Source organism: Arvicola amphibius, chromosome 4 (assembly GCF_903992535.2).
Source record: "Arvicola amphibius chromosome 4, mArvAmp1.2, whole genome shotgun sequence".
Lineage (NCBI taxonomy): Eukaryota > Metazoa > Chordata > Mammalia > Rodentia > Cricetidae > Arvicola > Arvicola amphibius.
In genome coordinates this window covers 91,242,100-91,269,614 of record NC_052050.1, presented here as the reverse complement: position 1 = coordinate 91,269,614, position 27,515 = coordinate 91,242,100, and the positions used below count along the sequence as shown (strand labels likewise).

Here is a 27,515-nt window from a genome sequence, read left to right as displayed (position 1 = left end):
ACGTGTTCGCCTGCCAGACCAGCTGCCTTTCCTGGACAAGGCAGGCGTCTCACCTGGAAAACTCTCCACTTCAATTTGACAACAGACTAAAGGAAAAGTGTAATCTGGCTCAATAAAACAAGCGAGACACACTGGCTGCGAAAACAGAGGAAAGGCAGGTTCGTCTGAAGTCGTTCGTTGTAGTCCTTACAAAAGCTACCTGCGGAAGACGTTGCGCTAATAAAAGCAACCCTACAGTGGTGGGCGTGACTGTCGCGGCTCCCTGCAGCACCCACCGGCTGAGTCTAGCCACTCCTCTAGCCTGTTGGCGCCTGCCACCGGACTCCAAGCTGGGGGTTATCTCTTTCACGGCCGACTCCTCTTTCCGAGAGCTTGGTCTTGCCGCGACAGAAGAGGCAAAATGACGCAGGTCATCCGCTAGGGGCTCGAACCCGAGTTCCCCTGAATCCCGCAGGCTGCTGGCCAGCACTGGCCGCCAGATGGTACCCGTGCGCTTCTCAGTACTCAAGCGTTGGCCTCCCGGACACATCGGGTGAAACAGGCCGCCTCCGCCGCCAGGTGTCTCAGGAGCACTGCCTCCCAACCTGTTCAGCCACCCACCACTACTGTGACTCAACTGACCTCAGGGAGTGGCTGTACCCCCCCCCCCCAGTCCACACCCACACCACAGGCATGCCTGATGCGGCGCCACTGTTACCAAGAGCTGGGGCAACACCGGTGCCCCAGAAGCCCCAGACTGAAGTAACCGGCACACCTTTCTGTGAAAGCTCTCCAGCATTGAGCCATTAACAGGGCAGCGTGTGGTTGTGGTAGGAGACTAATGCCAATGGCACTGTATGTCTGGAAAGTAATAGTTTCTGAGGTAATGGGGGCTATGACAGCCTGACGAGTGCTTACAGTGACTAAACTGTACACTTGAGAGCAGTTAAAGTGAGGCTGCATTTGGCTCAGTGCACTGGCTGCTCTTCCAGGGGACCCTGGTTCAGTTCCCATCACCTACACGGCAGCTAATAGCTGTGTGAACTCCAGTCCCCCAGGGGATCCAATTCCTTCTCCTTGGGCACTATACTTTTTATGTGATGCACAGACATGAAGGCAGGCAAAGCACCCATGCACATGAAATCTAAGAAATGAGGTGACAGACAGGTAGGCCTACCATTGGGTTTCTGGAAGATGGGTGGAATGAGTCAACATTCACGAAGAGTTTGGGAGTGAGGCCTTCCACCAGCAGAGGGAGGTTTCCATATCTGGTGAGTCCTGATGGACTGGCCCCATGTGACTCATGCTCACTCTGTCCTTTGTCCCATGGAGGGGTGTGTGGCAATGGGGTAGATTATTTTTTCCCCACTGAGTCTAGGATCCCTCAAGATGGCTTTCTTGTGTTGACAGTGTCCCAAGCGACAAGTGGGGTGTGGCCCTGCTCAGCAGCTATTCTCTCCAGGCTATGCTCTCCAACAGTAGAAGCCCTAAAAGTGTTTTATTTTGTTTGCCTACTTTTCATTAAATATTTTCAAACTTTGACCTGGTATATAAAGATGGTATATAAAGAAATACTTTATATACCACCAAGTATATAAATGATGGGTGGGGGACCAACAACTCCAGGACCCAAATGCAAAGTGGAGGCCTTCCAAGACCTGACCTCCAACCTCGGGCACACCTGCCTACATCAATCACAGCCATCGTTAAAGTCAAAGGAATTCCCAAAGGCCATGCCAATGATGTTTCCAGGGAGCCTGCGGAACCGCATTTCCCACGTGAAAGGAAGGCAGTCTAGGGTACGGATACCCTGCACGGGTGGAACTAGCAGAGCAGGCAGGGCATACAACAGCCACCAAACCATGGAAATAAGGGGGGATTTCTCAGCCCCTGGGGTCTTTGAAAGAAGACACCACAGGGAATGGAACTTTTGATTATCCAAGAAGGTGCTAGGCAGGTCTGGCAGGTTAGGAAGCAGTGGGAGGAGTCCTAGGCTCAAACTGGAGGCCCTTAAGGCACCTATTCCTGCATTCATTGCTAAGTAAGCCCAGGTCCCGAGGCCAGCATATGGACACTGTCCTGCACGCTGCCACAGAGTCTGGAGCTCCGGCTTCCATTTTGCCCATCTAGCTCGAGGCCAGCCATCCACGATCACTGTCCCCAGCCTCTCCCAGTGGCTTCCCTCCAAGCTCATTTCACTCACTTCCCACCCTAACATCTTCCTGGGGGTCTGCAGGCCTCAAAACAGATCTGGCCTACAGAGGAGGTCCGGTATGGTATTTCCAACCCTTCCTGGTCCCATAAGGCCCCAGGGTAACAGTGAATACCAGCAGCCCTGCTGAATATAAACAACTCAAAACACAACTCAGATAAGGCAAGTCCTGTTGTCTGTATTTACGCCTCCTACGCCTCCCCTTCAGTGGAGTGATGAGGGTCTGTGTGAGACCTGGGGCAAGGCTCCCAGCTTGCCCCCTGGAGACCAGCTCCCTGGACTGCCTGGCCTGTCAGTGTCCAGCTGGAGCCAAGTGTCCTCTCCAGTCAAGATCCTCAGTCACGGCCCAGCTTCCTCTGCCTGCCAAACCAGTTCACCCGAGATGTAAGTGGCCTGGACATGGAGGGTGTCGTCGAGCACCACAAAGTCTGCGGCAGAAGCAGAAGGTGAGAGGAGACACAGTAGGGCCATCCATATCCCGTTGTGGAGTCATTGAGTCATTTCTTATAACTGAGCTCAGAGGAAAAACTGAAGCCCAAGAACATGATTTGGACTGGTAGAGAGCTGAAAGCAAGAGCATCAACTCGACACAGTTGGGCACAAGTGATCCCTGTAACCCTCACCTGGCCTAATCTTAGATATCAGAAGCCAGTGGGTGATAGCACATGCCAATAATCTGAGAACTCAAGAGACTGAGACAGGAGGATTACCATGAAATTTTTGTTTGTTTGCTTTTTTTGAGACAGGGTTTCTCGATGTTATAGTTCTAGTTGTCCTGGAACTAGTGCTTGTAGACCAGGTTGGCCTTGAATTCACAGAGATCAGCCTGCCTGTGCCTCCTGAGTGCTGGGATTAAAGGTGTGAACCACCACTGCCCGGCTTGGGCTTGATTACCATGAATTAGAAACTAGCCTGGCATACACAGTGGCTTCCAGGCCAGTCAGTGCTACATGGTAAGACCCTGTCTCAAGACAAAACAAAACAAGTAAACAAGCAAGGGCCAACCAGGAGATGGCTGAGGGGGTAAAAGCGCTTGCCACCAAGCCTGACTGAGTTTGACCCTGAAACTCACATGGTAGAAGGAGAGAACCAACTACAGCAAGTTGTCCTCTGACCTCCACAGGTGGGCTGTGGTGCACACAGAAGATAAAGGTAGGAGTCTATGGTGGGAATGGCCCCAAGGGCAGGGGCAGAGAAGACCCGCCCCCCTGAGCCGACTCAACCCCTCCAAGGGGCCTCACCTGCATCAGCACCAAAGTCCAGGCTCCCCTTGGTCTTCTCCAGCCCTAGCAGCTGGGCAGGGTGGAGGGACGCAGCTTCCAGAGCCGACTCCACACTACAGCCTGCTCAGGAACACACTGTGGTAAGCTTGGACTCCGCAGGCAGCAGCCTGGGGAGGACCCTCACTCCCCTAGCTTTGGCAGACACCGCTTACCACCACTCTCTTCCTAGTTCTACAGGGAGCCCATTCTCTCAACAGACTAAACGGGGCGTTAGAGTGTGTTCAGTGTTGTATGGCCATAGACCCTCCTGCCTACTTCTGGCAAAGAAGTCATACCTGGGCCACCATGTCACCAATCCAGCTGTCAACTGGAACCCTGTACTCTGAGCAGGGCCTAACCTGAGGCCCAGTGACCACCCTCACTTTACAGTACTACTTCTTGCCAGGGTAGTTATCTCCTGTGTCCCAGGCCATGCCCAGCCTACTTGCGCTAGCATTGCCCGCATTCAGAATGACACTCAACCTTGAGATGCTGACAGGTATATGGGAGCAGAACCAGCTCTAAGCCCCAGAATGCCACTTTACTCCACCCATGGATACTGCCCCTGCAGATTCCCACTATCCCATGTGTCTAGGCCTTGGCCCTTCTATGAGCAATGCGACCCTGCTCCTCCATCATCCTGGCTCTAGTGACTGGCTGTCTAGCATTCTTCCATAGCTGAGCTCTAGCTGGGGTTGGCCACGATCATTTCCGTCTGCCTGAAGTCACAGCTCCCCACCTCCCAGTTTACAGATAGTTAGAGGAAGAGCTCAGATTTCTCTAGCTCCCTTCTAGCTTTCCCCAGTTATAGCCTCCGCCCTCAGACACCTAGGACACCAGCCCACTGACCTGTGGCCTGCAGGAAATGCCGGATGCACACATCCATGGGGGCTATGCTGCCACACAGAGTCTTGGTGCCTTGAGAGCAGAGAGGCCAGGATTGGAGGAGAGGGTTTCTATGGCCTGGTAACCCAGTGAGTGAACAGACAGGGCATACCCAAGTTCTGCCCCGCTCTAGGGAAAAGCCGAGACCACACATATGTGGGCACAGGAGTCACTCACCTGCAATGTAGGCTATTAGCCCATCTACCTCCACCTCCTGCTGTCCCAGCGTATGGCGGCCATTGCCCAAGCCCAGAGCAGGGACAGCATCCGTGACCAGCACCAGTCCTGGGGGAGGAGGCAACTCAGGACCTGGCCAGCTGTTACCCTACTTGTCTCTACCCTGCCCACTACTCACCCTGGGGATGGGCCCGATGAGCAATGCGCAGAGCTGCAGGGTTAGTGTGTATGCCGTCAGCAATCATCCCATAGAAGATGCAGTGGCCTGGGGGAAGCTTGTCGCTGGTGAGAAGTCCTACTATGCCTGGGTCACGGTGGTGGAACTAAGCAGGGCAAGAGGGAATATAACTGAGTGACAGTACTGGCCACTGAGTCCCCTTCCACCCAGGAGCAGGGGTGACACTCACAGGCAACATGGCATTGAAAAGGTGGGTGATAAAGGTGGCCCCACTCTGCACTGCTACTTCTGCAGCCCCCAGATCAGCCACTGAATGCCCTGCATGGAGGACCTAAGGTAAGCTTCTGCAGCAGCTGAGAACCTGATCAGGCAACCCTGACGGGTGGCCTCTCACCTAGAGACACACGGATGCCTTGGGCTGTCAATGCCTGGATCACTTCATGGCTCCGCTCTAACTCAGGGGCAAGTGTCACAATGCGGACGTTGTCCAGGGACCCATATGTGGCCAGCACATCATGAAAAGCATTGTCTTCAAAGGAGCGGAGGTAGGCCTCAGGGTGTGCACCCCGCTTCTGTCGGCTGATGAATGGGCCCTCCAAGTGCACCCCTGAGAGAAAAGACAAGGGTGGTTCTAGAAGACATTTCCACCTAGCAGTCCCACCCCAGTCCCTTGATTTGCCCTCCCTTCCCAACTGGGCATTTTGGAAGAAGTTAACCACTCACCGAGGACCCCTGCCCCATGGGGACCTCCACTCTTCACAGGAATCTGAGGAAGGACCTAGGGGGAACCAACTGTTAAAGCCCTGCCCCCCACCTCCACACTGCTCAGCACCCAGAGGTCACAGTCCAACCAAGGTCAGATCTTCAGGTGAGGTTTAAGACCCTGGCCCGGCCCAGCCCAGAGCTACTGACCTTACCCACCCCACGGTGCTGGAAGATGGATGAAGGACCCCAGTGGTCAGGAGCAGGAAGAAATGGCAACAGGGAGTACTTGATAACCCACCCTGAGGACCGGGATGCGAAAGCATCCCCAGGCCACAAAGGCATGATGGAGGCACCAAGGGCTGCTCCAACCTGTTCTGGCCTTCAAGGTGCTTCTTGAAAACAAACAGCCCGGATAGAGTGGTCAAAGCCCTCGCTAAGCTGCAGGACAAGGAAGCAGGTTGAGGGGCAGGAGGAAGGCAGGGCAGAAGCAGAGTGGTGGAGGCTGGGGGACTCCGTGCAGGTGGGGACAAGGCTCAGCCATTCTGATCAGGAAGTTCACAGCCTCGGGAAAGAGAGCTAGTATAGCCATAACCCTCTCTCCAGACCCTTCAGCTACGGAAGTCCCCAGACAAAACAGTAATACCCTCCCTCGGGATTACTCACTCCCAAAACAAATAAAGGGCAGTTAAGACCCTTAAACTGAGTGTGGTGGTGCGTGCCTACAACTCCAAGCAGGAAAGCAGGCCAGCCTGAGCTACGTAATAAATTCAAGGCCAGCCTAGGATACATGATACCCTGTCTCAAATTAACCAAAACCAAACCCACGCTTAGAAATCTGAGGACAAAGAATGAGAGAAGGGCAGTCAGTCAGACTCTGAGGAACAAACAGGCGGACTCTGAACACCTCTCCATTGGAAAGGAACTCAGGAAACTCAGGCCTCACAGAACCTGGCACTATGAGAAACAGGCTGGGGGCAGGAATGAAAAGGGGCCTCAGTAGAGGCAGAATACAAATATTGAAAAGTTTACGTCCTACAGAGTCTCATAATAGCTTCTTCTGACCTTTAATCCCAGCACTCGGGAGGCAGAAGCAGGCAGATCTCTGAGTTCAAGGCCAGCCTGGTCTACAAGAGCTAGTTTCCAAGACAGGCTCTGAGAAACCCTGTCTCAAGGGAAAAAAAAAAACTCCCTCTGAAGAAAAAAAGACTCTTCCCAAGGGATCTCACAAGTCCCAAGTCCCAGAGACAGGACCCTGGCAGCACAACCAGGGGTAACCTACAAAGCTTCCCTCAAAGGGTAGGTATTCCTTGTGGCCTGCTAGTGCCAGCCACTAAACAGCCTACACTGAGTTTCCCAAGAAGCAGAGGAAGGAACACTAACAAGATGACCATGCCAGCAAAGAGAAGATGCCAAGAGAGGACACAGAAAAAAGCCAACATTAATACCCGCAAGCAATGAGGCCTTATAGCCATGAAGCCAGACAAGATGTCAGAGCAATAATCGCTCCTCCAAACTCAAAGGAATGCAAGAATCCCATGGGATGAGCTCCAAGACAGAAGCTGAGGAAACATCTACAAAGTGGTGCCAAGATGAAAGGGTGAGAGAAAGTAGTTCCCACAAAGGATCAAGGAACGAGCAATGGCTTCCTACTTCTTAGCTACAACATGAGAAGCCTAAAGACAGCAGACACAGGCCAGGCATAGTGTCACACTTTGAGTTCAAGGACAGCCTTGTCTCACGAGTGTGCCAGGACAGACAGGCCCACACAGAGACCCTGTCTTTTTTTTTTCTTGTTTTTTTGAGACAGGGTTTCTCTGTAGCTTTGGAACCTGCCTGGAACTCGCTCTTGTAGACCCGGCTGGCCTCGAACTCAGAGATCCGCCTGCCTCTGCCTCCCAAGTGCTGGGGAAAAAGGCATGAGCCACCACCGCCCAGCTAGAGACCCTGTCTTAAAAAAACAAAAGAGCAGCCAGGCGGTGGTGGCGCACGCCTTTAATCCCAGCACTCGGGAGGCAGAGGCAGGCGGATCTCTGTGAGTTCGAGACCAGCCTGGTCTACAAGAGCTAGTTCCAGGACAGGCTCCAAAGCCACAGAGAAACCCTGTCTCGAGTAACTATCTGCTGTCCCCATGCTCAGGAGATCACTTGAGCCCAGAAGTTTGAGACCAGTAAGACCCTCCATCAAAAAAAAAAAAAAAGGGTAAATAAAGGTGCTGCTGAGACATCCCAGTAGTTCTGAGCTTCGCAATGGAGCACACTAACTTTGCTTAGCATGTACAAAGTCCTGGGACCAATCCTCAGCACTACAGACATGGTTTATAAGTGCCCGCATACATCTTTATAAGACACATGTGTACCCTCCTGGTACCTGTAGAGGCAGAAGGAGGGACAAATACCCTGGCACTGGAACTGCAGGCAATTATGAGCCACATGATGTGGGTGCTAGAAACCAAACCTGAATCTTCTGCAAGAACAAGTATACTTTGATGTCTGCCAGTCCCAAACACAAATATTCCTTCACCTCTAACCAAAACATGGATTGGGAGAATAAAGGCATAGTTAGCAATGGCCTTTGATCCCCACTAGGAGACAGAAGCAAGCTGATCTCTGGGTTCCAGGCTAGCCTGATCTAACTGGAGGTCAAGGATAGCCAGGATAAACAAAAGAGAATAAAGGCAGGGCTAGAGAGACAGAGAGACATTGCAGTGCTGAAGAGTGTGTAGTACTTTGCAGCAGAGAGCTGGGTTCAGTTCAGTACCTACATCGGGTGGTTGGACAACTCCAGCTCCAGGGGAATCAGACACCTCTGAGGGCACCTGCACTCAGACGTACATGCTCATGTACAGACATATGTATCTATACATAACTCAAAGTGATAGCTTAGCAGCTTAAACAAGCAGAGCTAGGCACGATAGTATGTGGGGGCTGAGAAAATAGGGCAAGGCCAGCCTCAACTACAAAGTGAAGTCAGTCTAGGATACATTAAGTCCTTGACAAAAAAAGAGTGAGATGGCTCAGTGGGCAAAGGCACTTGCTGCTGAGCCACCTGATGACCCGAGTTCAGTCCCAGGAGACCGTGGAGGGCATGAGTACACGCGCACGTCCAGACACCCGCCATTTTCTAGAAAAGCACTTCGAAAGACAAAGTGAGAGTACACAGCAGAGAGAACAGGATAAACAAGGGCTATCCGATTTGGAGCAGAAAACAATCCAGTGGAGCTGTCTTCTTGAAGCTCACCTAGGAGAGTGAGTCTCAGAAAAAGAGGGGGTGGTTCCGACGAACCAAACTTGATGAAGGTACCTGAGTAGTACCCGGACGACTGGACAAGCCCCTCAGCGAGAAGGGGCCCTAGAAGTCAGGGATCATAGGAGGGGGAGAGGTTTGAGGGCAGAGTCTCCGGGTTCCAAATACAATGGGGTATTATGGTTTATACTCAGAGCTGCCCACTCTGCCATTGTTTCCTACCTGCTTCCCAAGGCCTTCAACTCTAAAAGCGTTTTCTGCGGGTCTATTAGGTGCTTAGACTACAATGAGGAGCCAGAAAGAACACCTCAGGAATATTAGCCACCACTCCTCCTGAGGGAGAGTAGGCCTTGTACCTTGCACCTTGCCAGTCACACCTGCTGCAAGAGGGAAGCTGGGAGGAGTGAAGGAGAATGGGGGAAGGGATAACGGGAGAACAAGGCCTTCCTGGAAGAGCCTGGGAGGAGGGGTACCTGGAGCTGTTGGAATGTACCTGAGGGAGAGAGAAGCATCTTAACTAGTGGGAAGGGACTAGTGGGAAGGGACTGTGGCAGGAAGGGGGTACATCCTGATACCTGTCACCTTGAAAGGTTAGCAAGACCCACAGTTTGTGAGATCAGAAGAGAGGACCAAGTACTTATCTGCTGTGAGGCTGCACTTTTGAGGGTGGAGTGGGAGAGGTGTGTGAAACTTCCATAAAAACATCTCTAGTTAACATTCAATAAATGTTTAATATGTGTTAAGCGCCCACTGACTGTTCTCACTCTAGGTTTAATGAAATTGAGACTTGAAAGTGAGTAAAGTTGTCCCAAGTCTCCCAAGAGTGGCAAGTCAAGAGGCCAGAGCCAAGCCTATGGGAGCAAGGGCACAGCCCACACTCAATGCCCATGGCCTCCTCCTACTCTGATTCTGAGTCTACACACCCAAAAAGGGAACTAGAGACAGTCATACACTTCCCGATCCCATAATGGATCCTGCAGTGGGAGAAAAACTGGCTGAGGCAACTGACAGCAGGAACAGAAAGAACCCATTCAAGTACAGTTAACAGCATTAGTTTACTAACCTCCCCATTGCATTACATTGCATAAGAGAATACCACACTTTTAAGCAGGAATTCAGGACTGAGAGATCGAGGGCAGAATACACACGAACTGCTCTTGAATGTGCTGAAGACAGCCACCTAAGCAAGCTGAGTTCACACTGGGAAACCTGTGGGAAAGCCTTCTCATGAAAATGGGACCCATGACAACAGACCTCCCTCTAGAGAGAGGGTGGAAGGGCGAGGGGTGCAGGGCAGTGGCCTGTACACAGAAGAGCAGCTCTCTCTGAAAGGCTTCTTCTTCAGGTGAGTCACATAATAGAGCAGGTTAGGGAGGAAGAGCCTGACTAGAGACAATGGCTGGGGCAGAATTCCCGAGGCCCAGAGGCTGCCTACAGGGCGCTGGGTGTGGCAGGTTAGAATGGTGCCGGTGACAGAAAATGTCCTCAACTGCACTGGCAGCTGCAGAGACCAGGCAGGGCACAACTGAACAAGAGCAAGGAGGATCCCCTCACAACCAAGTGGCAGGAGGCCTCATTCAGGTTAAGAAAACGCTACTGACTAGGCTGTGGTGGCGCACGCCTTTAATCCCAGCACTTAGGAGGCAAAGGCAGGTGAATCTCTGCGAGTTTGAGGCCAGCCTGGTCTACAAGAACTAGTTCCAGAATAGCTAGGACTGTTGCACAGAGACACCCTGGCTCTGGGGAAAAAAATAAAAACAAAAAGAAAAGGCTACTACCCCTGGGAGGAAGGGGTCCCTTTGCTCAGGGGTAAAACAGCCTCATCTCACCTTGTGATAAATCTCTGGTGGGGAAGTGACCAGGGTGGGACAGAAGGAGGTGACACCATGGGACAGGATCCTCCGGGCCACTAGGGCGACCCCAGAACCCACATCCTCCGTGGTCTTGGAGAAGTCAACACCAAATCCACCTGTGGCCACAGAAAACAAGGGGTAGCACAGTGCTCAGAGCTCCTCCCCTGGATTCCCTGGCCCAAGCCAGGCCGCACCGTTCATCTGCACATCGATAAAGCCGGGCGCCAGGATGCGGCCTCCGCAGTCCAGCTGCTCATCAGCCACGCGCCTCTCCTCAAAAAACAGCTTCTCTGGGTCCAGGATGCGGCCCCCGCGCACCCACAGATCCTCCCTGAGGGCAGAGCAGTCGGCACTTTGGTCACCACCAGGCCCTGGAACCAAGCCCTAGTTCTATCTCACTCCCGGCTTTTCCCTGCACCCACTATTCTACTTGGTCCCCAGCCACACACCCAGGACAGTCCTGCCCTCCACATTCTTGGGTTCCCACACCCGACCCAGCCCTGCTGCTATTACGGCTTAGGTCCTACACTCGCCCAATTCCTGAACCCCACACTGCAGTATCACCACTCCTACACCAGGCCGAACCCCGCACTATGCAGCCCAGACCTGAGCAGCGCGCCGCCGCGCAGGATGCGGCAGTTGGTGAACTGGCGCACCGGGGCCCCCGCCGTAGGCTGCCCGCTACGCATCGTGAGTCGCGCCGACCTCAGCAAGCTTGGGGCGCAAACCGGCAGTGCCCGGAACACCCGTAATAGGAAGCAGGAGCAGGCCGCACCACGTGACTCTCAGCTGAAGGGCTATCACGTGGACCTCGGCTCCACGTGATCAGACCACGTGACCCAGAAGCCCCACCCGCTCAGCCCACAGAAGCGCCAGAACACAAGCCAGTCACAACCGAGAACTTTTATTGGACACAGCTGGGAGCCAGCCCCGGCGCGATACACACGCTACCCTCCACCCTGGCTGTCCAGGGTTGCGGGAGGGTGGCTCCATCCAAGGAGTCTCAGCAACAGGAACCCCACAGGCAACACTTTACTAATGATTACTATATAGTTGGGAGACAGGGCTGCTCCACAGACGCATGAATAGGTCAAATCTTTTATAAATAAACATCCAGTGAAGAGAAAAATGACAACTCTAATTCATCCTTATACACAGAGCACTCTAGGGCGATGGGTGGGGTAGCCAGAGGCTGACATCCTCACTGGTCAGGGGCCTGGATGGGAGATGAGTGGGCCCAGATGTCCACAGCACGGGGCGGCAGGGGCCAGGCGGGGGCAACAGACAATGGGCACTAGGACACTGCGCATTTACAAGACCAACTACTGAGGGGGCAGCTGCCCGTGCGTGTGTGTCAGGCTGTTCGTTCTGGAATGAGGAGGGGTGGTCTTTACATCCTATCCTGTGACTGGTGGTGGAAAACGGCTACTTTGTGGAGAGGATTAGGGCCACGATGAGACCGTAGAGGCCAAGCACCTCCGCGAAGATGAGGATCAGGATCATGCCCACGAACAGTCGTGGCTGCTGGGCAGTGCCCCGAACACCAGCATCCCCCACGATGCCAATGGCAAAGCCAGCAGCCAGACCACTCAGCCCCACGCTCAGGCCAGCACCCAGCTGAAGAAAACTCCTGGGAAGAGAAGAGATACAGGCTGTCAGCAATCTCCCTGCCCACAGGCAAATGATGCACTTCACCTGACTGTACAGGCCCAGCACTCACCTGTAGAGGGTAATGCCATCGGTAAGGGAGTTAGCGATAAGTACTGCCACCACCAGGCCATAAATGGCGATGATCCCAGCCATAACCACTGGAATGATGGACTTCATGATCATCTCTGGCCTCATCACCGACATAGCTGCGATGCCAGTGCCACTCTTGGCTGTGCCATAGGCAGCTCCCATGGCTGTGGGGGGGAGAGATGAAGTGAGCTCTGGGCAGTATGGAAGTTAGCTGGGGAGCTTTTTTGCACATTGGGAAGGCTCCCCAATTACCACCATTAGAGGAACTGAAGGCATGCAGCCAAGCAGGAGCCCCCTGGGAGAATAACCATGGCTACAGCCACTTCTCTTTCACTAGTAGAGCCTCACCCCAACCCCCTAGTCCACTTCGGCCTGGAGTAGTCCTTGTGGTCATGGGGGTCCTGGTTTGCTGTGAAAGCAGCCCTTGTTCCCTAGCATTCTCTAGCTTGTGACCTCTGGCAAAACAATCACATGGAAAAGAAGCGGATGGGCCAATGAAAGCCTTGCTTGAGACTCGGGCATCTCTGTCCCACACCCTAAGTTCCAGGCACTTCAAACATAGGAGGACTACCTCTCAGCTGCCTTAGAGGCCAGTCCAGGGTCAGTCAGTCCCTGCCTGCAGTGGGGCCTTCAAGCCTTCCAAGACAGGACATCCTGTCTCCTTAGAAGGTGTTCCCCGGTCCAACCTCCCCATCAGACTGCTGCCTTCCTTTCAGGTCTTTGTTTCCCTCTCTTGTCTCCAGGTCTTAAACTCCAATTTTCCTCATTTCTGCTTTTGTTTTCCAGACCCTGTAAGAACTATTCAACTACTTAAACAGGTGACAAGGGCATTCAAGCCATGGCCATTCTGGGAGCAGTATATAACCAGATGCACAGAAAACACAGGCCAGAGGTAAAAAGAACACGAACAGCCCCAGCCACTCTACACTGTTCGCTGATCTCGCTGGACCACAAATATTCCTACTGTGTGCCTGGTGCTGAGTAGGGCAAATGTGTGCCTCTTAGCTCAGTAACAGCAAGAAGACAGGACAGTGACTCAACACATTCACATATCCAGGAAGGAAAGAACACGAACGGAGGAGGGGATTTACACCGAGGAGAGAAGGGTTTGAAAAAGATCATGGAGTGGGAGATGATGAGGTAAACAGCAGAGCAAAGGAAAACCAGGCAAAAAGCAAGATTCTTGATAGCACATTCAGGCACCAAGCAGACAGTCCTAGATGAGATAACTGCAAGAGGCAGGGACTCCAATAGACAGCTTGTCTCTTCGACAGCACCCTTGGATGCCCAGACACTTCCCAAAGACTTAACACCTTAGCTTTCAAGTCCCAGGTCCATTTCAAGAGAGATTTTCCTGGAACTGTTCCGGTCATTGTGTATTTCTCAGGCTCCTACTGCAAGCCAAGTCCACGCTTGGCTTCATCACAGTGAGTGCCCGAAAAGCTCCCACTCCTGAGGACATAGTACTAGACACTGAGAATACAGGCTGCTATGTGCTACTGTGAAGGTGGGAACTGAACTCAAGGAACTCTGCATCCTAAAAGGCAAAACTCTGAAACAGGAAACCCCAGAGCACAGTAGGTGGATCATGTCGTTGAAGGATGGGTGGCAAGAAGAGATGATGAGAATCAGGGATGGCACCAGGGACCAAGGCAAGAGGAGATAAAAATTAGCCTAGGCCCAGACAGTAGCAGGTATCTAGAAGGCCAAGTCTGACAGGCTGCAGAAGGGAGATCTGTCAACACCAATGCAGTGGGGCACAGAGAGCAGGGTCTGGAGGCACTTCCAAGAAAACAAGCAAACACAGGGGAAGTCACGGAAAAGAAGTCACTGGCAGTTTCATGGAGAACGTGATGAAGAAACAACCAACAGGATATTTGTCATAAGAAAAAAAGGGAAGCTAAAATGTGAGCAGGGACTGGAGGCCTCAAAGATGTGTGCAGACCTCATTTAGTTAAAAGAACAATGGTCTTTAAACTTGGTTCATGAAGTCCAAGAGAGGCCATGAACCATCACTGAGACTAGGCTTTGAGTCTTCCCAGCAGCAACACTGAGGCCAGAGGGATTTTTTCTGGTGGTGACAGGACCAAGATGTGCTATTAAATAGCAAGCTTGGAAGGAGAAAATGAAATGAGAAGGTGATTCAAGTGGGCAAATAAGAGCCTAAGCCCCACAGGACTGTGAGAATCTTGTGTGAAGGAATGGGACTGGTAGCATGTAGGTTTCAATCCCCAGAAGCTAGGGTCAGGAAGGAAAAAGCCTAGTCCTGCAAATATCCAGTTTTCGATAGTGCAGAGACACCTGTTGGCCAGACTTGGCACATGAAGGTCTCGACAGAAGAGGTTCAGGGAGCTGAGTGCAGAAAAACAGCAGGGCATGAGCTCCACAGGGTCAGGGATATTGTTTTATTCACAGTAAGAACTCAAGAAAGATTTGCTGCCGGGCGGTGGTGGCGCACGCCTTTAATCCCAGCACTCGGGAGGCAGAGACAGGTGGATCTCTGAGTTCGAGGCCAGCCTGGTCTACAAGAGCTAGTTCCAGGACAGGTTCTAGAAACTACAGGGAAACTCTGTCTCAAAAAACCAAAAAAGAAAAAAAAAGAAAAAAAAGAAAAAGATTTGCTGAACTAATGTATGAATGAGTGACAACCACAAAAACTCATCACAGGTGGCCAAAATAGGGGAACCTATGGACACATTCTGGGGTAAAGAGCAGTACGAAATGCTTGGCAACATTCTCTAAGGAGCCCTAAAGTGTGGGGAGAACAGGCATGGGCTGGGAGGGGAAAGGAGAAGTCTAGACCACATATCCCACCACAAATGATCCCTTAAGCCAACCATGTGGGAAGAACAGGGCTCTTAGAAGCACCTGACAGGCCCAGGCAGGGGGAGGTCACCAAGACAGACAACTGGCCACCCCAATCTGCACCCTACAGGTGTTTACAGTCAACAAACACTGTTTGGAGTTCAAACTCTCCGAGTACCTGCACAGAGGGCCAGCCTCTCCATTTGCCAGCTAGGGTGGGGCAGGGCGAGGTCACTTAAACCAAAGACCAGACCTTCTAGAGGAGGCCCAGACCAGGCCAGACCAGTCCCTGGGGGTTGTGACTTACCTCCCTCAATCCCACATTCTTGAGTCTGACCCAAAGGCTTTTCTCCCAGGAAGGCCAATTTTCACTAAATTTGACACCCGTAAAACTGTTAAGGCCCAACTTGAAAAGCAGTGTGCTATCAAGAACCTTGCCAGGCTTTTCCTTCACTGAGCAAGGAAGCATCTGTCTCCCAGTTCCAGCCCCTCACCCCCTAGAAGAGGAAGGTCATTCATTCACTCATCCATTCATTAGGGCCAGGACTGAAGATCAAAGACCTAATCACGGAAATGCTGCCACTCTCAGACAAGCAGACTCTCAGCAAGCATTCGCTCAAGTGCTCCTTCCTGGACCAACCTCACTTCCATAGGCTCTAACCTGAGTCCCTGCAGGTTCCCAGGACCAACCCCTCAGCCCAGTTTTCCCAACCAACCCACACCGATGACAGAACGATTGGGATTGGGAAACCGAGACAAGTCTCAACCGGAAACACCTGCCTCACCCAGGGTACAGACCCACCTGACCCCCTAGCTTCCCGGCCGCCACAAATGCTGGGCTTTTGGACCTTAACGGGGACACAGGCTCCCTCTGGCCAGGAAGCCAGGGACTCCCCGTACTGGGCCCGCCGCAGCCTACGGACTAGCGCCTTTCAAGATGTGATGTCACACCTGTCCGCAGAATGCGGGATGCGGAGCAGGCGCAGGAGCGGGCAAAGGATCACGCGCCGCACCCCCGACCCCCACCCCACCTTCATGCCTGCTTCTCGGGGCTAAAATGGCAGCCACACCACCGCCCCACCCCCGCACAAACGAGGCTCGGCTGGCTAATAGAACCGGCACTCGGATCAAGCCCGTAAGCCCTGTGCTCCACACAGTCCACTGTTCCCACCGCCATGGGGCTGACCCCCACCCGCCAGGCCCGACACCCACATATAGCTGGGAATGACGTCAGAGTGACGTCACGCCCAGCCCCCAGTGTGCAGCGGGCTCTAGTCCCGCACAGCTTCGGCACCCCCCCCCCCGCTCCTCCTGCTGCGATGCTCACCGCTGAAGACCATGGCGGCCGAAGCGCCTATGACAGCGAAAAATGCAGCATATTCGGGGCTGGTCTTGATGTCAGCCATGTCTGCAAGCGGGGAGAGGGCAAGCTCAGCCGGCGGCTGGGGTAGGACGGCGGGAGAGAGAGCGGGCAAGCGGCGAAGGTTCTCAAGGCGGCTGAAGCGAAGGCGACCCCGCCAGTCAGCCGCTGCGCTCTAAATACCAGCACCGCAGAGCAAGATGGCGGCCGCGCTCGCGTCACATGATCTGGGCTCCGCCCCTACGGGTCGTACCACTCTGCGCCGGCGGGGGAGCGCAGCTCCAGGGTGACCGGCAGCCCCTGGACAATGTGTGGGCCCTGCCACCAGTCCTCTGGGCCCGGGGCCCAACGCCTGGCCTGGCCTGGGACTTCACTGGCTCGGTGCTCCCTGCCGACGTCTCCCCGGACCCTACCGTGTTGGTCCCACCGGTACCCGAGGCGGGGCCGCAGCTCGCCATATTAGCATACAGGGTGGAGCCCACGCTAGCCCGCCTCCTCTGCGGCTGCGCGGCGCTCGCTGGTGTTCGAGTACCCGGGTACATTTTCCCTGACCGAGAACCCTAGGCATTTGTGCTGCTTATGGTTCACGTGCTCACGTTTGCCCAGAGAGCTAGGTTAAAGTAGTGGCTCTGCAGAATCCCTAACAGAGGATATCCCTAGTGCGGGGCTTCACTCTCTCCTCCAGCCCCCGGGAATGCCACGCCCCACCCCGCCGTGTTTAAAGAGCCACAACCCCAGGTGTTCAGTCCACACCCGGTCTCCTGCAGATCCTGGCCTAACGTCTTCCCTTTGATTCAAGGGGAAAAAAAATGGAATCCCTTACCTTACCCTTCTTGCATCAGGGACCCTGACATCAGTTGAAAGGTCTCTGTCTGCCCATGACTGGTTTTATTTTTTTCTATTTTTTTGCTGTTGTATTTATTTATTTATTTATTGAGACAGGATTTCTCCGCATAGCCTGGCTTTCCTGGAACTCGCTCTGTTAACCAGGCTGGCCTTGTACTCACAGAGATCCACCTGCCTCTGCCTCCCGAGTGCTGGGATTAAAGGCTTGCGCTACCACGGCCCGGCTATTTATTATTATTATTATCATCATCATCATCATCATCATCATCATCATTTTATTACTTATTATTTAGATTTATGTATGTATTTTATGTATATGAGTGCTCCATTTACATGGATGCCTGAATGGCAGAAGAGGGCACCAGATCTCAGTACAGATGGTTGTGAGCCACTATGTGGTTGCTGGAAATTGAACTCAGGACCTCTGGAAGAGCAGTCTGTGCTCTTAACCCCTGAGTCATCTTTCTAGCCCCTCTGTTTTATTTTTGAAACAGGGTCTCACTGTGTAGCTCTGGCTAACCTGAAACTTGCCATGTAGACCAGGCCTGCCTGCTTCTGCTTCTTGAGTGCTGGGATTAAAGGTATGCACCACCCTACTCAACATAACATTTTAAAATTTTTTTTGAATTTTATTTAATGCACATTGGTATCTTGCCATGGGTGTCAGGTCCCTTGGAACAAGAATTCTGGACAGTTGTGAGCTGCCATATAGGTGCTGGGAATTGAACCTGGGTCCTCTGGAAGAGCAGCCAGTGCTCTTACCCACTGAGTCATCTCTCAAGCCCCCATTGTTGTTGTTTTGGTTTTTGTTTGTTTGTTTTTTGTTTGTTTAATGTCATGTCACCAGTGAAAGTTAACCCAGGTTTCTAAAAATCTCAGAAAGGCCTCCTTGTCCTTCCAGCAAGGCCCACACCTGCAGGGCCTCCTTTCTGGATGGTGATGGAGGACTGGTTTCCATAGCAACAGAGTAGCTGAGCGTGCCTCTGTTCTACTGATACTCCTGTAGTGACCTAGGCACCCCAGCTACCAGCCTTCCTTCCACCTATCAACTCTGGCTGCTGCTTTTCCTTTATTCCTCCCTCGAGGCTCAAGCTAATAGCCTAAGACTGGGGGGTTTTTCCAAGTGGTTTGTGTGCTAGTACCTCAACTTCCCCTTGGAGGCAATGATCCTTCTGCTACACTCTAACTCCTCCCCCTTTTCACAATAGAACCCTCCCTGCGCCCCTCCCCTCACTTAGCTGAACTGGGTCTACCACTCTTTAAACTTACCATTGGAAGAGCAGGAGTCTGTTCTATTTCAGAGAGGAAGCTACAGAGGGCAGTTACTAGGGCTCCCTCTACCCCCTCTTGCCCCATTCTAATTTCTGAAGAAAAATCTTCACTACTGTCTCCACCTCTTCACCTTCCCTTTCCAGCTCCTTGCCAAAGTCACACTGACTTCTGAGATGCTAGTTATGCTGACTGGGCTTCTGTACTGGCTGTCTCCAATTCTTCCTCCCGCTCCCCGCTCTTTCTCCTGTGTGCCTAGTGTCCGAGGAAGGCAGAGAGCGTGTCGTATCTCCTGGAACTGGAGCTACAGATAGTTGTGAGAGGTCATGTAGGTGCTGGGAATTGAACCAGATCCTCTGCAAGAGCAGCAAAAAAAAAAAAAAAAAAAAAAAAAGTGTGAGCCATTGCTCTGGCCCTTACAGTTGTTTTTTCTAATTGTCTCTTAATATCCTATATCACATGCTAGACCTTTTCAGTGAGCTCCCCCTGCTGTTTTTTACCCTCCAGCTCCAATCCCCTCTTCTTACTCATTTCTCAGAAACCACTTTCCTCTCGGGAGCCCCCTGCCACCTCCCGTGTTTCTCCTCTCCCTCCCCAATGTCCTCCTCACACCCATCCTCACTGTCACTGAAGGCTGTTTGACTCTTTATTTGGTGTATTCCAGATCCCCAGCAGGGTGTTCAGCGGATTCTGGCAGCTGAGAGCACCTACATGCCAGGCCCTATACTGAGGCATTTGAGGCTACTGCCACACCTATTCTTATTCAGTAGATAGTAAAACAAACCTAGGAAGGCTCAGAGCCTTGCTCTGGTCACCAACCAGCAAGTGATGGAATTAAAATTCTCATCTGGGGCCTGGGCTCACGGGCTACACTGCCAGGTCAGTCACCACTTTTCAGCTCATTCCATCTCATGCCTCCCACTGGGATCTCCCAGACACTGCGAGGGGCCCCTCCTTTGGACTCTAGGAAAGAAACTGTAGGGCACCCCTGCCTTCTCCCTCGCTGTTACTTCCCCTTGGCATGAAATCATAGGTCATGAGTTCTGGCCTGTCACTGTCAGTGGGGATTTCCAGACACTGAAAGGGGGGGTGTGGAAATGTGTGTCAGAGAAACATGAGGAGAGGGACAGAGATGCGGAGTGGGACCATTAGACAGCCAATGGCACTTTCCAAAAATCCCAGAAGAGGAGGCAGAAGAAGCTAATAACATCCCAGACAACCTTAGCCTGGAAAGATGGACTTACTCCAAGGAAGGCAAGGCCAGGTTTGGTAGTACACAACAGTCAGCTCAGCACTTTGGATGCCAGGGCAGAAAGAGCGTAAATTTAAAGCGAGCCTGGATCACACAGTACTATCTCAAAACAAAAAGGTTGGCAGGGGAGAGAAAGGAAAAAATAGGAAGAAGAAGAGAGGGGCAGGCGAGGAGAAGTAAGAGGAAATCGAGGAGGAGGAAGTGGAGGAGGGCCAGAAGGAGGGGAAGGAAGAAGAGGGGGAAGAAGAGGAGGGCAAGGGGAAAGGAAGAGGAGGGTGAGGGGAAGAAGAGGGTCAGAAGGAGGAGGAAGAGAAGGAAGGTGAGGGGAAGGAAGAGGAGGGTCAGAAGGAGGAGGAAGGGAGGGCCGGAAGGAGGGGAAGGAAGAAGAGGGGGAAGAAGAAGATGGTGAGAAGGAGGAGAAGAAGCAGCAGCCTTTCTGGAACATCAAGAACCATGTGTCCCAGAAGGAACCTTGCCAACAGCCTCCTTCCAAGTCACCATGGAGGCCTGGGTGCGGGGGAGAGGAACGCAAGGACATGGGACAGACAAGACTATAAAGAGATGGCACCATGGCACTGTGCTTTCGTACACTGGTGAGACAGAACCATGTGTGGCCTGGACATGGCCAGTGGAAACAAAAGCACACAGATGACGGCACTATTGTGGGAAATGAAATACAATAAAAAGCAGCTAATTTTTTTAACCCAAAAATTGTTGAGTCTTGCATGGTAGTGCACATCTATAACCCCAGCATTTAAGGGGTTGAACAGGAAGTTGGAAATTTTAAGGATAGCCTGTGCTATACAGGCAGATCTTAATCTAAAACCACTAAATAAGGCTGGCCACTGGGGGGCAGGGTGTTGCTTGATGGTAGAATTTGTGTTTAGCATGCATGGTGTCCTGGACTTAATCATGAGCAAGAGAAATAAATACCTTATGGAATAAGGATCAGAGAAATAAAAACAGGGGCTGGAGAAATGGCTCAGTGGTTAACAGCACTTGCTGCTTTTTCAGAGGACTGGGTTCCATGCCCAGTGTCCACAGGACAACTTGCAGCTTCGGTTTAGGGAATCAGATGCCATCTTCTGGCCTTGTGGTGCACATGCAAACATTCAGGCAAAAAAACGCTCACACAAATTAAAACAAAAACCCAGCAAAATAAAACCCCTCCTGCTCATAGTGGAACACTCCTTTAACCCCAGCACCTGGGAGGCAGAGGCAAGAGGATCTCTATGAGTTCAAGGCCAGCCTGGTCTACATAGCCAGTTCCAGGATAGTCAACACCACATATGGAGAGCTTGTCTAAAAATAAATTTAAAAAACAATAAATAAATAAAATCCTATAAGCACAGAATCTATCTCTTGCTGCTTGGTTCCTAGACAGTTTGAATAACAAGGGTGACCTCAAGAGAAACAATAAATATGTATCTACAAGGCAGGCAGCTAGAATGATCCCAACACAGGGCAACTCTGCTTCTAGCAAAATTTCCAGATTTCAAGTGTTGGTGCCAGGGGCCTGACTGGATCTTCTCTGAATGAACAGGCAGGCAGGCAGAGAGGCAACTCTGCCACCAGGGGGCAGTGGGGACAGACTAAAGCTAGTTTACTGTAAGATGCCTTTGACTGTCTCCCAGCTTGGTAACTGGAACACGCTGAGTATCTGAAAAGCAAAGGTGAGCTGGGAACCTATTGTGGGAGTGTAAACATGTAAATCTCTAAAATAAGTCAGAAAGGAGGTTGCTAGACATAGGTATAGAGGGAGAAATGGTTGGGGCTCCACCCCGGGGTCCAACAAAAATCTTATTTCTAAATAAGTCTTAAAATATGAAAAGGTTAGCTGGGCTGTGGTGGCGTATGCCTTTAATCCCAGGACTTGAGAGGCAGAGGCAGGCGGATCTTAGTGAGTTCAAGGTCAGCTTGGTCTACAAAGGGAGTTCCTGGACAGGTTCCAAAACTACAGAGATGGGCTGGAGAGATGGCTCAGCGGTTAAGAGCATTGCCTGCTCTTCCAAAGGTCCTGAGTTCAATTCCCAGCAACCACATGGTGGCTCACAACCATCTGTAATGGGGTCTGGTGCCCTCTTCTGGCCTGCAGACATACAGACAGGATATTGTATACATAATAAATAAATAAATAAGTAAATAAATAAATATAAAAAAAACAAAAAACAAACAAACAAAAAACCCCAAAACTACAGAGAAACAGAGAAACACTATCTAAAAAAAAAAGTTTTTAGAACAGGAAGAAGACAAAGACACAATCCAGGTTTTTATTGTGTGTGGGGGGGGGGGAGGGTCTTATGTGACCTAGGCTGGTCTTGAACCCCAGATCAACTTTTAACTCTCAGGTCCTGAGATTACAAGAGTGGTTCATTTGTCTGTGTGGCAGGATTGTTCTGAGCACCAGCAGTAAGAGGAAAGGGCTATTTTAGGGAATTCTGGGGCTGTAGGACAAACCTTGGGAATGGCCCTGTACCCGCAGTGCAGCCGCTGTTCAGTTCTGCCCTGGACGGCTGGCAGTCCACAGTGGACAACAGAACAGTAAAGTTTTCTTTTTTGTTTTGTTTTGTTTTGTTTTTAGAGACAGGGTTTCTTGTAGCTTTGGAGTCCTGGAATTCACTCTGTAGACCAGGCTGGCCTTGAACTCACAGAGATCCATCTGTCTCTGCCTCCCTAGTTCTAGAACTAAAGGCTTGCACCACCTCCTATCAAGAACAGTAAAGCTTTCTTAGGAGCTACAAAGCTTCACAACAGGGAACCCAGTCTACCAGGAAGGGGCTTGAAAGCCCAGAAACAGGTTCTGGGTCCATCTGAGGAACTGCAGAAAACCAGAGCTCACTGTAGCTATGCTGGAGGAGCCCTCGGATCAAGTAATTCCTGGCCTAGTAGACAAGGGCTTCTCAAAGTGGGCCAGGCCTCCCAGCATCCTCTGGAGTAACCTGCAATACGACAGGAAAGCCCTTGAGTTAAGAGGCAGCAAAGGAGAAGATTACAGGCCACATCTACCCTTGCAGTCAACATGGGGAAGAGAACCAGGGAAGAAGAGGACAACCACTATTTTATAGGGAGGCAAGCAGGGTTCCAGAGCAGCTGCAGGCACAGGGCAGGAACCATGCGCAGAAGCCTCACAGCAAGGAACTAGATAAGAGAGCCGGTATTTGTGCACCGTTCAAAGATAAACATCGTGCTAGGCTTCGTGGTGCCAGCATATAATCTCACCTCCTTTGGAGGCTAAGAAAGATGATCACAAGTTCAAGTCCTGTCTAGGCTACAGAGTGAGTAGAAGGACAGCTTGGGCACCTTAGGACACTGTGTCTTAAGCAAAAAAGTAAAAACAAAACAAAACCGGTTTGGGGATATAAACAGTGGCATGTGCAAGATGCCACATCAAATTCTCAGTACCACAGACATTTTTTTTAAAAGTAGACAGCATTAGGAAAGATGTTAATATTAGCTTATGCAAATGTTCAAGTAACGGTTTCATTTTGAAGGAGAAACAAGAGGTTTTTTTTATTATTACTTTTTTGGTTGTTGTTGAAAGAATGTTGCTCTGTGTAAGTTTTGGCTGTCCTAGAACTCATGCTGTAGAGCAGGCTGGTCTTGAACGCACAGAGATCTGCTAGCCTCTACCTCCCAGGTGCTGGAATTAAAGGTATGCACCACCACCCTGCTGCTTTTATTTTTTTAATGATTTATGTGTATTTTATGTGCATTGGTATAAGGGTGGAAATGGAGTCACAGACAGTTGTTAGCTGCTATGTGGGTGCTGGGAACTGAACCCTGGGTCCTCTGGAAGAGCAGCCAGTGCTCTTGACTGTTGAGCCATCTATCCAGCCCCTGAGTTTGCTATTAACATTGAGTTTTACGTTTCACAGGAACCAGACGGTTGGAGTTATCTGGTGATTCCTCACAGAGGTTCTTCTCCTTTCTTCAGTCATGCCAAATGATAAACCCTGAGGGCCAGAAGGCAGAAGCGAGGTCAGGAAGTGGGTTGCCATGGCTGGCAGCGACAAAGGAAGCAGCAGAATATGTACCTGTCTCTGGGGTCTCCTTGTCATGGCTATGATGGGCTGGTGCAGACTTCAGCTCCACTTGAAGAGGGCAACGGATCCTTAGTCTATGCCTTCTCCTAAGAGATGGCCAGTATATCCTGGGAAAGGGTGTTCGGGACGTCCCATCCTTTACTCTCATGGCACATACAACGATGCCTCTTCATCAGTTATTAATTTTATTTAGGATTTACATCAACACTAACCAAACATCACAAAATCACTTATTTTCACATTACAAAATTGCATTTTGCTCAAATCCACACTTTCGCTCTGTACGCGGGAGTATGTTTGGTACACTCACTCAGATGCTCCGTAGGGTCAGCCAGGAACCACACTGGGTCTAGTTTTTTTGTTTTGTTTTGTTTTTAAGATAAGATTTCACTATGTAAGTTAGGCTGGCACGAAACTCTGAAGCCAGACTAGCTTCATGCCTGCAATCTTCCTGCCACAGCCTCCCGAGTGCTGAGATTATAGGTGTGCACCACGCTGCCTAACTGGTGACCACCTGTCAAAGCCCATCACAAAATCTAAAAGGTAAAGTTATGCTTAGACCGTCTTCCCCTCCAGTCTTCAGCTTACAAACTTTAAGCTTTATTTTTATCTTACGTGTATGATTTTGCCTGCACGTGTGTCTGTGCATTGCTTGCACGCAGTGCCCAGAGGCCAAGAAAGGGTTGAAGATCCCCTTGAACTGGAGGAATGGGCAGCTGTGAATCGCAATTTGGGTGTTGGGAAACAAACCTGGATTCTCTGGAAGAGCAACAGTGCTCCCCAACTCCAAGATAGGTTTTCTCTGTGTAGTCCTGGCTGACCTCAAACTCAGAGATCTAGCTGCCTCTGTCACCTGAGCGCTAGGACTAAAGGCGTGTGCCACCCTGTCCAGCTCTTCGTGTCTAACGCACAGCAGAGGTGCTCCAGGCTCATGTAGGAAGACAGGGCCAGAAAGTGCTGCAGAGAAGCCCGGTGGCACACCAGGAGATACGGGTCTACGTGCAAATGTTCTAGTGGTTTGGTTCCTGCCATGTCACTGGTCAGCGTGCCCATGTGTACACCAACTTTCTTCGTCCTAAATACGATGCTGACAAATTCCATGCAGTTCAAGAAGATGACTGAGCCTGCACACAATCATTGTCTGTAGTAATGTACCACATGACCCTGCACCTAATGCCAACAGCACAATCAGAAGTTGAGGTAATGAGGGAGGTCATAAAAAGGTCCTTTTTTTTCTTTTTTTGAGACATTGTAGCCAAAGCTAGCCTTGAGCTCAGTATGTAGCTAAGGATGACCTGATCTTTCTGCTTCCACCTTCCACATGGTGGGGTTTTAAACGCACACCAGGCCCGGGTAAGAATCTTTTTTTTTTTTTAAAAAAAAAAAAAAAAAGACTTATTAATTATGTATACAGGGTTCTTCCTGTATGTATGCCTTCAGGCCAGAAGAGGGCACCAGATCTCACTACTGATGGTTGTGAGCCACCATGTGGGAATTGCTGGGAACTGAACTCAAGACCTCTGAGCCATCTCTCCAGCCCCCCCGGGGAAGAATCTTAATACCAAAATTTTCTTTTACACTTCATATGCTCTCTGGTCGGATGTAGATACGGTGGGGAAAGAACTCGAAGGCCTGCTTGGCATTCATGCTTGACATAGTAACTGCACATAAAGCCGAGGAAGCGACCGAGGAGCTAGTTACTTTGGAGTAGCTGCTATGGAGAACTACAACCCAAACGGTGGCTTAAAAAACAAAAACAAGGCAAACAAACAAAGACAATCTGAAACCCTAACAGTCTTTGAGTCTGACAGAGGTCTAGATTTCATGAGGGCATGAGAAAGCAGGTGTCCACAAGCACTGCATGTATTCCTGCCAAGCGGAAAGAGAAGCCTGTGGTGGTTTAGTCACAGGCTGTGCCCAAGCTAATTTCTGGTTTACTTTTCCTTCATTTTTATTTTATGAGTGTTTTGTGTGTGTGTGTAGTATATATGTATATATATACATATATATATGTGTATATATATATATACTACACACACACACACACACACACACACACACACACACATATATATATATATTATCGTTACAGTGCCCACAGAGGCCAGAAAAGGGTCTGGATCCTTGGGAACTGGAGTTACAGACAGCTATGAGCTGCCATGTGGCTCCTGGAAATTGAACCCGGTTAGAGCCAGTGCTCTAACCACTGAAACTTCTTTCCAAACCACCCCTCTCCCCACAGTTTTTTAAAACAAGGTCTCATTATGTAACCTTGGCTGGGCTGGGACTTGCAGCATAGAACAGGCTGGACTCAAGCTCACAGAGATCCACCTGCCTTGACCTTCTGAGTGCTCAGATTGAAGGTGTGTCGCTTGGTCAATTCTTTTGATATTTACAGTGGACAATTGGATGAGGATCTTCAAAAACTTCCACCTCAGCAATTCTGATGTAAACTGAAAACCAGTTCAACATACAAATGTAGGGCTAAGGACATAGCTCAGTGACAGAGAATTTGCCTAGTAGGTATGGGGTCCTAGATTCGATCCTCGGCATCTTTAAAAAATGAGTACAAAACCTAAATTATTAAATATAAAATACTTAAGGAGACCAGAAAAGCTTTACAGACTCAGGAAATGAGTAAGAGAAACCTGAAAATCTGAAATCCAAAATGCTCGAAAACAAACTGTTCTAAAAAACTGGAAAAAATAAAAGCAAGCAGTTTACAAAAATAAGAAAAACTATGGGGCTCAGTGGTTAGAGCACTGGCTGCTCCCGCAGAAGACCTGGCTCAGTCCCAGCACCCGTGTGGCAGCTCACAAAAACAGGAAAAACTAAAGCAGTCATTCAGTTCATTAGAAGAGAAATCCTTAAAACGTGAACAGCCACTGCTGTCTCATGAAATACTTTTAAAGTGAGTTGTCACCAGCATAGCGGCACACACCTGTGAGTGTCACCAGCATAGTGGCACACACTTGTGAGCCAATTATATGGGGTGCGGAAGCACACGGACGAGTTCAGGGAAAGCTTCGTCTACGGCTAGTCCGAGATGCATGAAACTGGCTCTTGTCATAATTAGAGTACAGACTGATTTTCTGAGGCCCCAAAGGCACGTGGTTTACAGTAACAAAGTTACTTTAATGAACTGGTTTATATTAAGTTCAATATTTGTTTTAAAAACAAATGTTTAATTGATGATAAAACTCCTTATTTAATGCCATCAAATTCTAGCTTTTTTTTTACATCAAAAGCTAATAAATAATAGAAAACATTATTAAATACTAAGTGGAAAAACTTAGTATCAGATAAAGAGTGATAAGAATAAAAATATAAAGAAGATGATACAAGCTGGGCGGTGGTGGCGCATGCCTTTAATCCCAGCACTCGGGAGGCAGAGGCAGGCGGATCTCTGAGTTCGAGGCCAGCCTGGTCTACAAGAGCTAGTTCCAGGACAGGCTCTAGAAACTACAGGGAAACCCTGTCTCGAAAAAACCAAAAAAAAAAAAAAAAAAAAAAAAAAAAAAAAAAAAAAAAATGATACATCTTTTGGCAGAAAGGTCAGGGAAAAGGACATATTAAATTATTAAATTTAAAGAACTGAGTATGTTGTGGGTAAAAGTTAAGAACTTTGCTTATAATGCAATCGTGACTAAGCACTGACCAGTCTTCCTGGACTGGACCCCAGGAAGGCCAGTGGGGCCACAGAAAA

At 50.4% G+C, this 27,515-nt stretch overlaps 2 protein-coding genes across 2 annotated transcripts; both read right to left on the bottom strand.

Annotated features, from left to right (window-relative positions):
- Positions 1-2,349: 2,349 nt before the first annotated feature.
- On the bottom strand, positions 2,350-11,275 carry Amdhd2 (amidohydrolase domain containing 2). Its single transcript, XM_038328910.1, has 11 exons — positions 11,101-11,275; positions 10,689-10,825; positions 10,471-10,610; positions 5,417-5,471; positions 5,088-5,300; positions 4,923-5,011; positions 4,694-4,838; positions 4,516-4,623; positions 4,303-4,371; positions 3,433-3,534; positions 2,350-2,619 (listed from the first exon to the last, which is right to left on the bottom strand). The coding sequence occupies exons 1-11, from the start codon at positions 11,181-11,183 to the stop codon at positions 2,531-2,533; spliced, it is 1,230 nt and encodes a 409-aa protein (XP_038184838.1). The 5' UTR covers positions 11,184-11,275; the 3' UTR covers positions 2,350-2,530.
- Positions 11,276-11,382: 107 nt separating this feature from the next.
- Atp6v0c (ATPase H+ transporting V0 subunit c) lies at positions 11,383-16,614 on the bottom strand. The gene is made up of 3 exons (XM_038326613.1): positions 16,367-16,614; positions 12,215-12,398; positions 11,383-12,124 (listed from the first exon to the last, which is right to left on the bottom strand). The coding sequence occupies exons 1-3, from the start codon at positions 16,443-16,445 to the stop codon at positions 11,920-11,922; spliced, it is 468 nt and encodes a 155-aa protein (XP_038182541.1). The 5' UTR covers positions 16,446-16,614; the 3' UTR covers positions 11,383-11,919.
- Between the last annotated feature and the right edge of the window lie 10,901 nt (positions 16,615-27,515).

Excerpts from the sequence above, each read along its gene's own strand:
- Atp6v0c (XM_038326613.1), bottom strand. The coding sequence starts at position 16,445 with ATGGCTGACATCAAGACCAGCCCCGAATATGCTGCATTTTTCGCTGTC. Across the intron at positions 12,399-16,366 it reads GGCCGCCATGGTCTTCAGCG|CCATGGGAGCTGCCTATGGC; the intron begins GTGAGCATCGCA and ends TCCCCCCCACAG. Across the intron at positions 12,125-12,214 it reads GATGGCATTACCCTCTACAG|GAGTTTTCTTCAGCTGGGTG; the intron begins GTGAGTGCTGGG and ends TTCTCTTCCCAG.
- Amdhd2 (XM_038328910.1), bottom strand. The coding sequence starts at position 11,183 with ATGCGTAGCGGGCAGCCTACGGCGGGGGCCCCGGTGCGCCAGTTCACC. Across the intron at positions 5,301-5,416 it reads CCATGGGGCAGGGGTCCTCG|GGGTGCACTTGGAGGGCCCA; the intron begins GTGAGTGGTTAA and ends CTTTTCTCTCAG. Across the intron at positions 5,012-5,087 it reads AGGCATCCGTGTGTCTCTAG|GGCATTCAGTGGCTGATCTG; the intron begins GTGAGAGGCCAC and ends TCCTCCATGCAG.